The sequence below is a fragment of the Ananas comosus genome, linkage group 10, assembly GCF_001540865.1.
Source record: "Ananas comosus cultivar F153 linkage group 10, ASM154086v1, whole genome shotgun sequence".
In the NCBI taxonomy this organism is placed as follows: Eukaryota; Viridiplantae; Streptophyta; class Magnoliopsida; order Poales; family Bromeliaceae; genus Ananas; species Ananas comosus.
This window is the reverse complement of record NC_033630.1, coordinates 10,894,723-10,912,439: the sequence shown is the minus strand read 5'-3', so window position 1 is coordinate 10,912,439 and position 17,717 is coordinate 10,894,723. Positions and strand designations below refer to the sequence as shown.

At 34.5% G+C, this 17,717-nt stretch overlaps 2 protein-coding genes across 3 annotated transcripts; both read left to right on the top strand.

Annotated features, from left to right (window-relative positions):
* Nucleotides 1,689-11,414, top strand: LOC109715977 (uncharacterized lipoprotein syc1174_c-like). The gene is made up of 9 exons (XM_020241235.1): nt 1,689-1,859; nt 1,939-2,076; nt 4,455-4,571; nt 5,869-5,997; nt 6,657-6,836; nt 9,310-9,450; nt 10,087-10,275; nt 10,901-10,972; nt 11,056-11,414. The coding sequence occupies exons 1-9, from the start codon at nt 1,743-1,745 to the stop codon at nt 11,236-11,238; spliced, it is 1,266 nt and encodes a 421-aa protein (XP_020096824.1). The 5' UTR covers nt 1,689-1,742; the 3' UTR covers nt 11,239-11,414.
* Nucleotides 14,416-16,736, top strand: LOC109716158 (myb-related protein 308-like). Of its 2 annotated transcripts, none has more exons than XM_020241477.1 (3): nt 14,416-14,767; nt 15,657-15,786; nt 16,218-16,736. In XM_020241477.1, exons 1-3 carry the CDS (start codon nt 14,638-14,640, stop codon nt 16,645-16,647), a joined length of 690 nt encoding a protein of 229 aa, XP_020097066.1. In that variant the 5' UTR covers nt 14,416-14,637; the 3' UTR covers nt 16,648-16,736. The 2 variants fall into 2 exon arrangements, with proteins under 2 accessions (XP_020097066.1, XP_020097067.1); XM_020241478.1 differs by having other exon boundaries at nt 14,417-14,767; nt 15,654-15,786.

The following is a 17,717-nucleotide window of genomic DNA, read 5'->3' as shown; positions in this document are numbered from 1 at the left end:
TTTTGATTGGTGGTTGATTGTTACATTATAAACACGCAAGTTTATAATTTGTATAAGGCTTAATTACACTATACTATACTATATATATATACTGTATTTTGCATATTCACTGAACTATATCTTTTTTTTTTTTTTGTTTTCCAAGTCCTACACCGTAGGCAATAAAACTACAATCTTATATAAAAACTATTAAAAAATACCGGTTAAAATTAAGTGGTACAGTATATAGCCAACTCATTTTGACATAAAAAATTATAAAATTTATAAAAATAATAAAAATGGTGTTAAAAAATAACTATGTTAGTATCCGTTAAGTCATCTCGGATTAAATAGGGTTAAATTTCTGTTAGAGTTAAGAAGAAGTTAAAGAACATTTTGCCCACTGGAGAGAAAATAAGAAAAGCTGGTGACCGTAGAAGGGTATATTTGAAATGGTAAAAAGTCAAAATACTTATTTTGCTCCTAATTTAAGAGAAAATAAAAAAATTGGTGACGGTAGAAGGGTATATTTGAAAGGACAAAATAATAATTTTATAGAGATAACGATTGTTTCTAATCGTCCACTATCAGATTTAACTTTAGGAATATATTTGAAACATTAAAAAGGTACTTTTTATATTAGCATTCTGAGGGGTTAAATGAGAAAGTTTGAAACTTTTCAAGAGTACATAAACAAATTATTCCAAAAAAAAGGTTAATTGCATACAACTCCCTGTAAACATATCAAATAGTAGATATCCCTACAAAGTTCAACTTTTTATATTTACTCCTTACAAAATTCTAACGTTTTTAAATATACCCTTATTATTAGGATCTATTAGAAAATTGTAGTTAACTATAGGTAAATACTTAATTAGCAAATGAGGTAAATTGAATTTTTTACCCTTCTTATATTATTTGTGATGGTAGAAAAGAAGAAGATAACCGTTGGAGATTTTTACGAGAAAGTTTCTATATAACTATAACAATTGTGATTTTTGGATGGACATATTTGTGATCACACAAATGTCATTTCGCTTATCTTTTGTTTAAAAATAAATAGTACTCTAATGGTAATAAACCAAAGGGGCAAATATGAATATCACTGAACTTTTATAAGGATAAAGAAATAATGAAAAGTTAAACTTTATAGGAATATATTTGCTATTCGATATATTCATCAGGAGCTGAATGAAATTAACCAAAAAAAAAGGCTAAATTATAGAAAACCCTTATGTCAAAATCTGATTTTTCACTTTTCCCCCTTCTCATTTAAAAACCTACACTTTGCCCTCTTGTAAAATAAAAAATGTTCATAGGGGGGTACGGTGTGAACTGTGATGATAAAATGACCATTTTGCCCCTTATCATTTTGCCTCTCAGTATGTTCAAGGCTGAGGGCATTTTTGGTATAAAAAATAATAATAATATTTTATAAACGGAACCCTAACGGATTACTAACGGCAGGAGGCGAAGTGAACATTTTTTATTTTTCATTTTATAAGGAGGCAAAGTGTAGGTTTTTAAATGATAGGGGGGAAAGGTGAAAAATTAGGTTTTGACAGGAGGGTTTTATGTAATTTAGCCAAAAGAAACTAACGTTTACATTTACATTCTGTACCGGGCCGGGTACGGGGCTCCGAAAATGAAATTTCGGCCCGATTTCCATTTCCAGCCCGCTTTCTTTCCTCAATAATAAACGTTATCCTGAGAAACCCCTGTTTCAATTGCTCGGCGGGAGTTTTTCACAGCTCCGCTCTCCAATGGCAGCTCTCCATCCCAGCCGTCCGTTCCGCCGACCGACGCTCCCCAGCCGTCCGTCGTCCCCGTCCTCGGCCACCCTCCGCCGCTTCTCTTGCGCCCTCGCTCCCTCTCCTACGGTATATGCGATTCAAATTATTTCCTATAATAATAAATAATACTAAATAATTGACGTGGACTCATCCTGGCCGTCCACAGTGGCCGAAGAGGCCGTACACGACGGTGCTGATCGTCCCCACCGGCGTGGGCGCCGCCGTCGGGGGGTTCGCCGGCGACGCGCTGCCGGTCGCCCGCACCGTCGCCGCCGTCGCCGACTGCCTCATCTCCCATCCCAACGTAATCTCTCTCTCTCTCTCTCTCTCTCTCTCTCTCTCTCTCTCACCTTTTTTTCGCGAAGTCGCGAGAATTTAAAAATGTTTTGATTTTACTGTCTAACCTTTTTATCTGCCAGTATTTTTGTACTGGATAGCAGAGGATAGGGTTCGCAATTCAGCTCACTGTTCGCGAGTGAACTCCTGTTCGGCTCAAAATGTGCTCGAGATCAATCGTTGATTTAATAAACGAGCCGAATATGAACTGAATTTTTTAGCTTGAAATCTTAACGAGCTGAACACGAGCTGGGGCTATAGCTCAAATTTATAATATTGAATATTATATAATTATAAATTTTTACTATTTGGATTTTAGGGCAGCCCAAATATAAAGAGACCTATGTTTTGTGGATTTTAATTATTAAATTAAGATTCTAATTTTGTAATGTTCTTCCAACTTTTCACCCCGTAGTAGGGCTGACAATCTAGCTTGTTGTTCGCGAGCTAGTTCTTGTTTGGCTCGTTAATAAACATACCGAACGCGAGCTGGATAATTTAACGAGCCAGCTCGTGTTCTGCTCATTTATTAAACGAGCGGAACAGGAGCTAGCCCCAGCTCACTCGTGCTCGGCTCGTTGAAAGCCCTAGTAGAGGACTCGTTCGGTACTGCTGTCTTTTTTTTTCTTTACTTTTTGGATAAGTTACACTTTTGGTCCTCGAACTATGAGGCGCGTGAGACTTTGGTGCTCAAAATTTAATTTGTTAGATATAGGCGATTGCTCCTTAATTCTATATAATTTTATATATAAGCAGAATGACTTTCTTCTTGTTGTCATGATTGGATTGTTTGCAATGCATGGTGGGTCTTCGCTTCGATGGATAACATCTTGTTAATAAAAATTTCGAAAGTAAAAGAGAAGTTACTTCCAATTTTTGGTTTTGTTGCGAAATAAATACCTTGAATATAAAGATTGCAAGCAAACCGCCATTGTCTTATGCTCTATTTCATTTAGAAATTCTATATAAGAAAATAAAAAGACGGCAAAGACAACCATTGAGGCCTGAAGTTTAAATGTTTTGATTCTGTTAAGTGTAAAAGGGATTAAAATACCGTACTTTAGCAGCTTAAGCTTTTAGAGACACAGGGTTTAGGGTCTACTACCTAAACTTCTAGTTTCATTTGATTTTCTCCCCTTTAGGCTTCATTTCGGATGGGGGGCGGGGGGTAGATGGGTTATGTTCGGTGAGAAAGTGTGATAGGAGAATATTTCATTTGTTTTTGTAAATTGTAATGCACGTGCAAGTCGGACTAGTTTTGTTTAGATATGATTTTTGCGGTACCATCAAAAAACGAAAAGTGATATGTTTACATGCTTTTGCTCCAGCTTCTTTTGGCCTAATAGCGTTAGGCGACCCTCAGTACCAAATGGGCCCTTATCCAAAATCCATATCATAGGCCTATAAAAATCATGAGCCAATCTATGAGAGAAGGCCGGAACGGTTGAATATAGGACTATGAAAACACCGTCCTCTAATAACTTAAACTTTTTAGTGACATAGTTAGTTTCGTAGATTTTGTATCGTATATCCCATCGAGTAATGGAATATTCTTTTATATCACATAACATTCTTGCAAAATGTTATAATACTGTGATGCTGGATGGTACAATCTTGGAAGGTCAGATAGTAAAATCGAAACTTCTTTTTAAGTTAATGCTGACGAATATATTTATGAATTTTGATGCAAGCTGATTATTGGATTGTTGACATGTTAAGGAATCAAATGGTAGGTACAGGTTTTACTAACTCATGGTTTTAGTTAGGGAATAATTGCGATCATTTACGACTTATATACATCTTTTTGTGCCAAATTTCTTTCATAAGATAGCGAGGCAATAAAATGTTGTTTAGAACTTCATTTAAAAAGCTTCAGTTTTGTTGGATTGGTTCAAGGCTGTTGTGGTAGATGTTTTTTTTAATGCTTTGCTGTTGTTGTTCAGTTTGATTTGGGTTACTTCCTATTTTGTAGGAGCCATCATAGGGTAGTGGGTGGTTACCTTGTAACTTCTTTTATTTGTCTTCTTTATGTTAAGTTTGATGTAAGGATGTTTTTTATGTATGTATCAATCTGAAAAAGAGCATATACGCTCAAGAGTTTCGTGTGTTTTTTTTTTTTTTTTTTTTTTGCACGAAATTTATGACGTCCTTCATCTACAGAATCTGTTCCTGCTTATGAAAAGGTTCTGTTGTTATTTGTCCTGCTTCTGTTGTAGTATTTTTGCTGTTGGTGCAGGTTTCATTACCTATAGAAGACACTAACAAGTTTCCTATTCAAATTTCTGTTACTGACAATGAAGTTCTTATTCTTGTGAATGTTTCTAACGCAAATTGTTATCGTGGCAGGTCTTGAATGCGGCAATGCTGTATTGGCCGATTCCAAATGCACTTTATGTAGAGGGATATGCTCTTGATAGATTTGCAGAAGGATACTGGGCTCTTCAACCTGTTCACCAAAACAAGGTAATTTATTCTCATTTGACTACCAACTCCTTCAGATGTTTCCATTTGTTTACGCTGTGATTTTCAAATTTCACCTTCACAAATTGTTGTACACAACAGATATGTAGATTCCTCTTTGGCTAATTTCACCCTGAAGTTTGACCTCAATTTCACTAATACTCTTAGATTTGGGACATTTGCATTTCTTAGCTTGTAATTCATACAACAATACAATGCCACATCCACATCCTCATTAATTTGAGTCCTTGAAGAACTGTTACTTTAGCAAACTCTGATGATGAACATGACGTGGCATCTTTTTTCAGACTGAAGACTAATGGAAGTATTTACTGTTTCCGAGGACAAACTTTAGGGACAATCGTTAAAGTTGAAACTTTCAAGTAAATTTGTATTAACCTGATTCTCTTTGGCTAGTAGTCAGGAATTTGACCTTCATATATTTTATCATCTTAGTTTACATGAGAAAGATACAGCGTCAACAACTAGTATAATGCCACTAAAATAAATGAAGATATCTAATAGGAAGTAAACAAAAACACTTGTTTATCAAGAGCATAATAGGAAAAGGCTAGCGAGATAATAAGATGAATCAACCGCTACAACAATAGAATATTTTTTCTATTTTTTTTGTATCTTCTAGAAGTTAATATCTTTCTGCATCGTTACTTTTTTTTTTTTGATGTATTCAATACATCTAAGAGCAGTTTAGCATCGTGTCAACTGTTGAAAGAGATTCTTTAAAAAGAAAATTATTTCTTTGGAATTAACACTATTGATTTGTTCCAAAACTCGCCAAAGATCTAAATATGTATCACCAGCATTTAAAAATAATGCATGTGACATTTTCATTTTCCCCAAATACCAACCTTATTGTCTATACACTAAAAATTGCACCTCTTTGCTGATAGTTGCCTTCTTAAGCAACAACAAAATTGATACAAACTTGGTAATAACTTGACACAAGTGGTAAGATAGTGTTGCATGTATGATCTGTTGAGGTCTATCCCTCAACTAAAAACAGAAAATGATGATGGGTCAATAATAGCAGGTTTTCTCGAAATCTTTGAACACAAATCAAATTATAATGATATTTGAGAATCGCCAAAGTATCCTTCTGTCAACAAAAAGAATCTCCAAAGTATGTAGTCTTTAACAGCTTTTAGCAAAAATTCCAGATATGAAGTTCTGTTGATTCTTCGTACATGCGATGCTGCAAATTTGTTGTAATGTGAATGCCGGAGCTCATTTATATATTATGGCATGTACATAACTAACATAATTGCTCTCTCACACCTAGGTAGGTTTGGTACTGGATGCTGGAATTGAAGAAGAACTTAGAGTTCGCCATTTACAGGTTGCAGATGCCACAAGAGCTGCACTTGGCCTTCCTGTCATTGAATATATCGTTACCGATACTCCTCTGAAGGTGCACAAACTTGTTAAAGAAACTACTATGAGGCTATGAGCCTAAGTTACCTGTTCTATACTTTTTCACATGTTCATTTCAGAAGTAAAGATGTCATGGTAACTAAAATTATATTATACTTTTGTGTGTTAAGCCTAAATGTGAATACATTTTTTCTCGTCTTTTTTTTCTTTGTATGGTTGCTGAAATTTCTTGGTTATTTATCAGTATTGAAAAGGACTTCTGTAAAAGCTTATCTTAGAAAGAGCAGGGGAAGGAGGCATATAATACTAGATTCATTCAGTTATGTAACATTCCTGCTCTCTCTTATCTATACCCCTTCCCTACATCTATCAACTGTTTGCTAATCATTGACAATTGGCGATTTCACACTAGTTCAAGCTCAGAAATAACAGTTTCTTTAATTTTTTGTCTGTTAGAAAGCCCGAGTAACCTCTTGGTACTGTCCATGGTATAGATATATGTATGGAGACCTTTGTTTCCAAGAGTACTTGTTAAGAATGTATGAAAATCGTTATTTGAAGAACTTACACGCAGGTGAATATAATCTTCGGTATTTGCATATATATGTTAAAACCTCATTTATGGTAACTAAAATTCATCTACATAAATACTTATTGAACTATTTAATGAAAGCAAGTGACGCCGACCTTGTATAGGTTGAGAAGTGGATTGACCCGAAATGTGGAAAATCAACTGGGAGGATTGGGAACTCTGATTCGTTATTAAGAGCTGTTGATTTTTTAGTGAATCATTCAGAAGTGAACGCTGTGGCAGTAGTGGCACGCTTTCCAGATGATGATGATACAGAGGACTTGGAAAATTATCGACAAGGGAAGGTAATTTTTCATTGTTTTCTGGTCTAGTTTGTGAGTAGCTTTTTATCTTCTTTTGAAATTCAATCTATTGAATTTAGAGAGTTGCTTTGGACAATTTTTTTATGGTTGTTTTTGTATAGATCTTGGTGATGAGATATGGTAGCGTTTACATTGATATGTATTTTCACACCTTGTTGTAAAACTTTGTTTGCCACAATTTTGTTACGAGCTTGTTATGCCAAATGAACATGACAGTGCAAAAATTAGCACACATACACAGCATGTCTTGGACACAACTTTGTCAACTTTGAAAAAAAAATTTGGACATGAATCTGGTAGGGACATGACCAATTAGTATGATGATCTTTAGAAGAAAACATCTAAATACATTCTTCCGATGTTATTAAAAGGAATAACATTACCATAATAGTTTCTTTGTAGAAAGCAAATGATCTTCCTTTAATCAATAACACTAGTGAAATACCCGCCCGATGCTGCGGATATAAAAATATTTTTATAATAAATTTTAGTTTTTTCAATATTTTTATATAATTTTGTAAGTCTAATTATTAATTAAATAAAAATTATATAAAAATAATTTAATAGTTAAATCTATTTAAATAAAGTCATTAAAATTGGTATATGCGCAAAGTAAATTTATACAACAATTCATTTTATAAAGATTTATATGAAAAGGATTTGAGATAAATTTATCAAAATAATTTTAAAAAATTCAATAAATAGACTTACAATAAAATTGTAGAAGATATTGTTTAATAAAATTAATTATATATATACACACATACACTATATTTTTAAAATTTTACTCCTGAAATTGAAATTTCGTATTTTTTTTATACAACGAAATTTTACGTGATTAAAATTGCATCTATTGGGTTAGATTTTATTACGTGATTTATTATGCGTATTAGTAATAAAATTAATTAATTATATTATATATAACTAATTATTAATATAATTAATTAATTAATTAATTAAAAATTTTAAATTTTGAAGTTTAAAATTTAGAAATAAATATTATAAGTTAAATTGAAATTTAGAATTTAAATATAAAATATGAAATTTAAAATTTAAAACTTTAAAATTTGAAAGTATCAAAATTTTAAATTTTGATATAAAAAATTTGAAATTATATATATACATATATATATATATATAGAGAGAGAGAGAGAGAGAGAGAGAGAGAGTAGGGCTACTATATTCTTATGAGTATTGGAGCCTTCGTACTCATAAGTTATTTTCGATGATAGAGCTTCCGAATCGACAATCCACTCCGTTAAATATAATCTAGAGTATTTGAAACTTCTAGAAAATAAATTTCGTAAATTTTCGAAATCATAATAAAGTTCATCAAGCGAGCATAAAATGAAAGGTCAAAATCGAACGACGTCCTAAAAATGGATGATTGGATCCTTCAATTTAAGATCGAAGTTATTGATCTTTATCTAGGTAGCAAATTGAATTTTCTATCAAAAATTCAACAAATTCTGATTCTTTCACACCGTTAAACTAGCAAGTATCCCATACCGGCCATTAAAAATTGTCAATTTTGTCACTTTTTGATCGTAAGGTAAATGATGTCGAAAAATTATAAAATTTGATTTTTAGAAGTTTTAAATACTGTAAATAATGTTTAACGGTATAGATCGTTGATTCGGAAGCTCTATCATAAGTCAAACGACTTATGAGTACGAGGACGATTGTACTCATTAGAGTCATACTCATAAGAGTATAGTAGCCGGACTCTATATATATATATATATATATATATATCGGAAGAGAGTAGGGGGTTTGTGGGGATACGTGTCACCCTGTGGTCCCCTCAAACCCTAGAGGAAGAGAGTAGGGGGTTTGTGGGGACACGTGTCACCCTGTGGTCCTCCCAAACCCTCCTTTAATGTAGTTAGATAGATATGTAGGAAAGCAATTATATAGAGGTTGATAAAAAATAGTTGAATTAGTTCTGAACTTATCTTCAGTTCAAAAATCAACCAATGTGGCATGGGCTATATATATAGACCTAAATAGGTTTCTTTGTTCTGGTTGGAACTTTTTGTAGAAGTACTGTTCAAATAGTGGTGTTCGAAGACGCACTAACAGGGTTTTCATTGAAATCTCCTTGGTAGCTTATCGCTACAACAACAGGAGCAGAATCACCAAATTGTAATATGTGAGTTTGGGACAAAAAAAAAAAAAAAAAATCTCATTTTAGCTCCTGCTACAGCTACATCTCCTAACTAGATATTAGCCAAATGCTTGGCTTCTGGAAGCTTCTGCATTCTGCAGTAGAGAAGCTATTCGAGAACTTTGGCAAAGCACAAATTTAAAGGGTCCATTCAGAGGGGCTCCTACTTTTATTTTCTTTATAGGACTTGCCTTATGTTGCATTGAACTTTAATTTGAATTGAAAATGAAATGCGGTATGAAGATAAATTTGTGAAGTGCTTCATCATATGGTATTTATGTAATGTAGGGGGTGGATTTGTTGGCTGGAGTCGAAGCAATTATAAGCCATCTTATTGTGAAAGAATTCAGAATACCCTGCGCCCATGCTCCTGCATTATTACCTCTTCCTATGAGTCCGTCGCTGTCCCCGAGATCTGCGGCTGAAGAGGTCAGTAAGATCTTTACACTACATGACTTGTTTATCGATGCAAAATTAGTAACCGAAAGTTTGACAATCGTGATCTTCATCATAAACCATGACACGAGGGAAGATTTCTTGAGAATAACTAAGCTAAAGAGAAACTGATGTTTCTAACATTAGTCATTTGGGATTTTCATACAGGAAGCTATTAGTTTCCTGGATTTTCAGAATGAGATTACGCCTTTCGTTATTATTTATTTATTTCATTCTCAATTCTGTCATGAAGAGCTATATAGAGCTCTATCTTGACTGGTTGGTTAATGTTGAAGAGCTGTTCCTTTTTGTTGGTGATGTCAATCTATGAAAGCCATGCTCGGTCAGTATCCTAAAATAAATAGACGAACCGACAAAGATTACATGTCCATGTATCATTTTGTGCACATCAAGTACGATCTAATCTTATATGCTAAATTTCCTGAAACTGCAGATTATATTATTTTATTTCTCTGATGACAGCTTTATAGTGTTTTGGTAAAAACTGCTAATTGTCAACTGTTGGTACCGAAATTTTCTCATTTAGGCATGCGACGCTTCATGATGGGCTTTTTAGTATTTTTATTCGTGCAATTTTTATTTATCGTCACAAATTTTCTTTCGTAACAGATCGGATATACATTTCTTCCCTGCGTGCTCGCCGGGCTAAGCAACGCCCCGCAGTATGTGATGAGGAGGCAGGGATCCTCTGCGAATGGCTGCGTCGTGGCTGGTGATGTCGATAGCGTCATTCTTCCTGCCAATGCTTGTGGAGGAGACGCGGCTATTGCTTTTGCTCGAAGCGCAAATAAAAACAAGGTGAACTGTCGTAATTTATCACCTCGCCTAATATGAATTCTAAAGAGATTTGTCTTAATGGGTCCTTCATACCACTGCAACTGCAAATAACACAATTTGGACTTTTACTGAGATATAAAAACCTGCATCTTACTTCGTGTTTAGACCGTAAGTCGCATTTTCCATTCGGGGAATGGTTGTTTTAGTTCATAGTTTAAAAGCAGCTGGCACTTCCCTCAGCGAAAAATGTAGTGGGAAGGGCAGCAAGCTCTAAAAGTTCAGTACATTCTTAAATATTTTTTCTGACAATCAGTTGATGGGACCGACTATTGTGAACTCCAGCAAAAGGAATCCAGTTGACCGGTTGATGAACTTTTTTGGATTCTGAAGAATCTAAGATTGCAGTTCACCGATCAGTCGCTCTGTCGGCCAGTCATAACAAGATTAGCTTTCCTAATTAGGGGTTTTTTGTTTCTCGAATTACTGTTACATGTTAAAAAGTTGTATTAGGATGATAACTCTACCTTGTTCTGTAGATTAAGGATTGAGTAATTGGATTAGATCACTAGAACATCTCATCCCTCTAAAACATACGCGGTGTTTTATGGTCCTTAATTATATTATTGTTCTTACTGAACATTTGCAGCCCCTGATAATAACTGTTCAAGAGAATGAAACGGTACTCGACGACACACCTGAAAAGCTCAGTATCAATGCGGTGCGAATTCTCTTGTTGGTACATATAGTCAAAATAATTTGGTGTTCATACACAAAGATATCTTAAAGTTTGGATTTTTTCAGGTGAAGGTGATGAATTATTGGGAAGCAATTGGGGTTATCGCGGCTCACAAAGCAGGTGTGGACCCAAAAGCTCTCAGAAGAGAAGGGATTGCTAATCTCAGGCGCAAATCGCAATCGTGTTTAGCTAATTGTAAGGCATCTACTAATATCTCTGTGCATGATAAGGTTTGTTCATACTCTTGAAACTCTGAATTTATGTTTTTAAGCTTTTCTGAATTGCATGATTGTCAAAGTGGCTTAATGGTAGAGGTGAACCGTTTGCAACTTTAATCATGTAGAAATATTAAAATCATGTGAAATTTTGATTATTTTTTTATATTATATAAAATAAGAGCCATATCTCCTATCTAAAATTTCAATATTGTGTCGTCACCTTTTGTGAGATTTTTATTTCAACCGTAGATAAATAATATCAAATAATATCAAAAAATCATGAAATTTGTTTTCTAAATATTTTTTAATACTCTAAATCAAGTCTAATGAAGTCGATCATTGATTCAGAAGTTTCATCGTCGAAAACGGCTTGATAGTACAAAGTCCACTGTGCTCTTAAAAGCATACAAGCTGGACTCTAAAAATGTGTTTTTTCTCTTCAAATGGCATTGTTGATGTGCAAGCATATATATATATATATATAGATTAATGCTTATCAAACTAGCATTTATTTGCAAATCAATCTGCGACATACAACTGCTTTTTGATCATCCAAATGCTGCCACATAAATAACATTGTTTGTATCTTATGGCTCATGGAGTGGACTAGTGGATGGCATTATCCCCACATCCACATTTTTTTAATTTCTGTGAGGTAAGATAAGAAAAAAAACCTTTTTAGGTGTCGTCGTATGGTATCGTGTTGAGAATTTACTGGCACGGTACGTCACAGTATATACTGCACTATACCGATATATACTGGTTATAAAAATACTTGTGTATGGACACATTATAGCATGAAATATTTATTTTTATTAGAACTGATATATTCCAATTGCTTATTATATTCTTTTGTCGAATATTTGTGCACTTCATATATTATGATAAATACTTGCTAATTTCAAGAAAAGATAGTTTTGAGGGTTTTATCAGCACGGGATTGTATCTTGCCAATATTTTATCAGCACGATACGGCACATTGGTTGTAACCCGTACCGATGAGCATTTAAATTCTTGACTGAGGATTTTTCTTTTGCATTATCTTACACTATCTCCTTTATCCAACAACTTGAGAGTGTATTTTCGCATCATTTCGGACAATCGGTAGTGTTAAACTTGATTTAGACATTTTAATTTTTCTAGATATCGAACATTGTAATTTTTCAGCATTATTTGTCTATTATTCAATAGTTTCAAAATTTATAATTTTTAATATTAATATAAGGTGAATTTGTAACTACACGACAAACTTCTTTAAACCCCTTACCCGTTTTGGAAAAAATATGATTGATTTTCCCCTTTGTGTAAGTGAATTTAAAATTAATTGATCACAAGTAGGGATGCAAATGGATCCGGGTTGGTAAAGCTCTCACTCTGATCCGTCCTTGAGTTCGTGGGGCAGTAAATGCGTGCCAAAAATGAAAAAGAAACTAACCTGTCTCAAATCTACGACCTCTTACTTTTCTTGATCCGCTTTGATCCGTCAAACATTCCGATCTCTCTGAATGGAGTGGTAAGTGAGAATAAAAAATAAGATAAAAATCAACTTGCCTCGAATCCGTTGCGACCAGCTTAAAAAATGGGGCTGGATGTTGGTGACCCCTCCCCCCTCCCACCTTCGGATCTGTGCAGATTGCATTCTTAATCACGAGGTAATTATTATTGTAAAATAGTCAAATTTGATTTTTATAAAATTTAAATAATTTAGTTCATATTTAATAATATCAATCGTTGATTCAGATACCCTTCACCAATAACAACATGAAAGTAAATAATTCATTTACTTCTCAAACATAGATCTCTCTCTCACTCGCTCACACACACACCTGCCTCTTTCTAGTTCTTAATATACATAACAACTGAGAGATAACCGAGTCTAGTCCGAGTGCGGCCCGAGTCAAGCGGCCGAACGCAGTGTCTTTTAAGATGGTTAAGTCACAATAAAAAAACCCGGGCCAAAAGCTTGAGTCTATCGACCGTCCCCAGAGCAAGTGGCAAAAGGTATGGTGGTTGGTATCCGAGACCTAAGTTCGAATCCTAGTTGATTTACATTTCTAGCTAAGTTTATTTCTAAATGAAATAAATGAAGCGGGTAGCGTACTACTTATCTCTCAAAAAAAAAAAAAAACAAAAGCTTGAGTCTCTAGTCTTTGTAACTTGCTCATTCTTGAGCAATAAAATTTCTGTTTTTTCTTCTTTCCGGTGAACAATAATTCAATATGACATTTGTATATCAAATAGTCAGTCTCGGTTTTTCGGTTTCGTATACAAACTTTTATTTTTATTTTATTTGGATTTAGTTTTGGGTTTGAATTTTTTTATCGGGTCAGATTCGGATGCGGTTTTGAACTTCAATTTCTTATCGAAGTTTGTAAAAAAATTGCCCTAAAACCTACCTGTTGGCATTCCTAATCTATCCAACTACCTACCTATCTTCGAAAATAGTGAGTTGGGGGTCCATTACATGGAAAGTTATATATATATAGAGAGAGAGAGTGTGTGTGTGTGTTCGACTACTATACTTTTATAAGTATAGGTCTCTTTGTACTTATAAGGTTTCGATCGTTAGATCTACTCTTTTGATCAGTTTCACCCGTTAGATCATCATACTATTCAACCAATCACCTATTCAACCCTAGGGGACAATTATTAACCTAATCGGGGACCACTATCATCCTAACAACACATCTTTTTATCGAACGGCTGAAAACTTATGAATACAAAGGGACTTAAACTCATAAAAATATAGTAGTCCTAGCCTCTCTCTCTCTCTCTCTATATATATATAGAGAGAGAGAGTGTCCTGCTGGGATACTATCGATATAGCACCAAGGGCTTGGTGCTATCGAGTTTTCCGCTGTTATATTTAACCCTGATCATTTTTATCCGTTAGATTATACTATTAAATCAATAACTCACTCAACCCTAAGGGGCTCACATCATCCTAACTACATATTTTTTAATCCAAAGGCCGAAAACCTAATAGCACAAATAATTTAGTACTATTGATAGTATCCCAGCCTCGTTCTATATATATATATATATATATATGCACACACACAAAAGAAAAGAAGAGGACTTGGAAGTTTAGTTCTACACACAACTAACAAACCACTCTTCCCTTTTTACACACACACACACACACACACACACACACACACACACACACACAAAAGAAAAGGAGAGGATTTGGAAGTTTAGTTCTACACACAACTAACATACCACTCTTCCCTTCAAAAACAGCCCCAAACCACCATTCTTCCTAGACATTTTCACACCTTTATGTACATATATATACATCTCTTTACATGTCTCCAACATATATGTATATATATAAATACCCATGAGCTCCATAGCTCTCAATATATAACCTCTCAACTCCCCCTCTCTTTCTCTCTCTAAACTCTATGAACAGCTCTATTGTAGAACATGAGGAGACCTTCTTGTGATAAGCAAGAGAAGGACAAGGGAGTGTCGTCGAAGCCGGAGGATGAGAAGCTCGCGGAGTGTATCCGAGTTCATGGGGAAGGTTGCTGGAGATCACTCCCTAGAGCAGCAGGTTTTGCACCATTAACATGCATTTTGTTATGCTAGCATCATAATCTTGTAGGGCTTTTCATGGAAAATTAGATTGTTTGCGAACTTTATGTAGCTCAAATCATCGGCTTAAAATGCATAAACTCAGTTATTTGATGAGAATTCTCTTTTTTAGATCCTGACATGTTCGTCAGATCCAAATCAGATCCAAATTCGATCGCAGACATATAAACCAGAATTATCATTAGGATGTGAGATTTGGGATCTGGATGCTAACTGTAATGATCTGACCCTCTAATAAAATAATTTATTGGACCCAAACCACTGAAATAAGCCTTCTTATTATTATTAGGATGTGTAACCTCTTATATTTTCTTATATTTTCAATCCGATCTCATTTTCTATCTGATATGGGACTACCGGGACATTACACCTTTAGTCATGTTTCACTTTGATTGTCAAACTTTTATTAGTCCTTGCACTTACTTGCATTACAGGACAAATATTTGTACATTCGTGCACTTGCATCTAGCTAGAAACCCTTAATTTTACCATACATCTTTTAATCCATACCACTTATCGAGTAACAGCGTACTGAACAGTTATCTTGGAAGTATGAGGTAGATAGAGGGCTGATAGATTATGGTACTGCATGAGCGTATAAACGCAAAGAATAACTTTGTAACACTAAAGTAAATCACTGTTGAAAATTTAAGAGTGTAATGAATATCTAATGAAAAGAATAAGAACTAAACTAAAACTTGAGTAAAGGTTTGGGACAAACAGTGCATATAATTTACTCATATGATCATAAATGTGTATAACTCTCTTGCATTTTATATGTCTTGGTTACTTAACCAACTAACATTGTTTCATCATTTGGCTAAATATATATGTATTGAGATTAGTAGGATTGCTTTGGTGCGGGAAAAGTTGTAGGATACGGTGGATAAATTACCTTCGCCCCGATGAGAAGAGGAGAAACTTCAATGAGGATGAAGAGGACCTCATTATCAAGCTCCATGCATTGCTCGGAAACCGGTAACTAATATATGTTAACTTGATTTCGATCTTGGACTAAATGAAACAATTATTCGCACGTTTAATGCATCGAGACGTTAGTAATTAGCGAAACTCTTTATCGAGAATTGGAAATCATAGGATTTGGGAGTAGCTTTTCTACTGAAGAAGCAGAAGGAAGGCGTTCCATGAAACAAAGTTATTAGCGGGATTTCGATTTTAATGTTATTTGATTGTGTTATTCTTACAAGTGTTTACGACTCTTTCATTAAAATCTAAGTAACTACTTTGTATTGAGAACTAGAGTTTCTCCGTTTCGAAACCCTATAGTGATTTTTCTCGATACTTGTAAATTTCGGCAAAAGATTTAGATATTTTATTTGTCGAACACCTAACTTTTAGTTCTCAGTTGATCAAAATTTGACGAATTAACACTTGACTTTTGGTTCTAGTTGGTCGTTGATAGCCGGGCGGCTTCCAGGGCGAACGGACGATGAGGTGAAAAGCTACTGGAACTCTCACCTAAAGAGGAAGATCATAACCATGGGAATCGGCCCGAGCAACCACCGCCTCTCGACGCGCCCGATCCATTCCTCCCCCCGCCATGGACCACCACTCAACACGGTCGTTTCGAACAACGATCGCGCCACACACCGTGAACGCGAATGCATCGAGTGTGATCGCATTTCCGACGCCGAGAGTTGCCTCGAAGACATTGGTGCTTGCGCGACCCCGGAAATCAATCTTGATCTTACGATCTCCATGCCTTCTTCTAATAGCAGTGCAGTTGAGGAGAAGCAGCAGGTAGAGGAGAATAATGAGTGGGAGGGGTTCATAGAAGGTGGAAAAGTATCCAATCCAACTCTGCTTTTGTTTCGATAAATTTGCTGATCATCAGTTAGGGTATGTTTGGTTCATGATTGGAATAAAAATAAAAATAAAATTGGATTGCATCAGAATGAGAAATAAAATTACGAATTATCTAAAAATATTTGGTTCAATAGTAGAATGAAAATCGAAATGAGCATTTAAGATTTTTGAGAAAATATTTCGATTAAAAAGAAAGGAGAGTGATGAAGGGATAGGAGGGAGAGATTCTTGTAAGAGAGAGTTTTGAATGATTTACTTGGAATAGATCAATATGAAATTCAAAGCTACGTACATTGGGCATAAAAGAATTTAGTCATTTTCATGCCAAAGTAGAATGAGAATTGAAATATGATTCTTGTAAAATAAACAACAATTATCAGAATCAATGAATATCATTCTAATGAATATTATTTTCATTCCAAATTTTTTGAGGTCCGAAGAATAACCAACTAACAAACTTATGTTGCAATATAATACTGGAGTGGAATATGAAAAGAGAGGTGATCTTTCTTAATTAGAGAGGGCCACGGATACCATGAGCATATAGGATAAATAAAGTAGAAAATCTATATATATATATATATAGAGTTGAGCTAGAATACTATTGATAGCAAACGAGCTTCGTTGCCACCCATTTATTTTCGATGATAGAGCCTCCAAATCGACGATCGGTACCGTTGAACATGATCGATACCACTTGAAGTATTTAAAAATCAAATTTCAAATCAACGATCCACTCCATTAAGTTGTTTTCAATTATGAGTATAGAGCGCCCTTCATACTCATAAGTTGTTTTCAATTATGGAGCTTTCGAATCAACGATCCACTCCGTTAAATATGATATAGAGTATTTGAAACTTTTAAAAAATAAATTTCGTAATTTTTCGAAATCATAATAAAATTTATCAAGCAGGTATAAAATAAACGGTCAAAATCGAACGACGTCTTAAAAGTGGATGTTCGGATCCTTCAATTTAAGATCGGAGTTATTGATCTTTATCTATGTAATGAATATAATTTTCTATCAAAAATTCAACCGATTCCGATTGTTTTATACCGTTAAACTAGTAAATATCTTATAC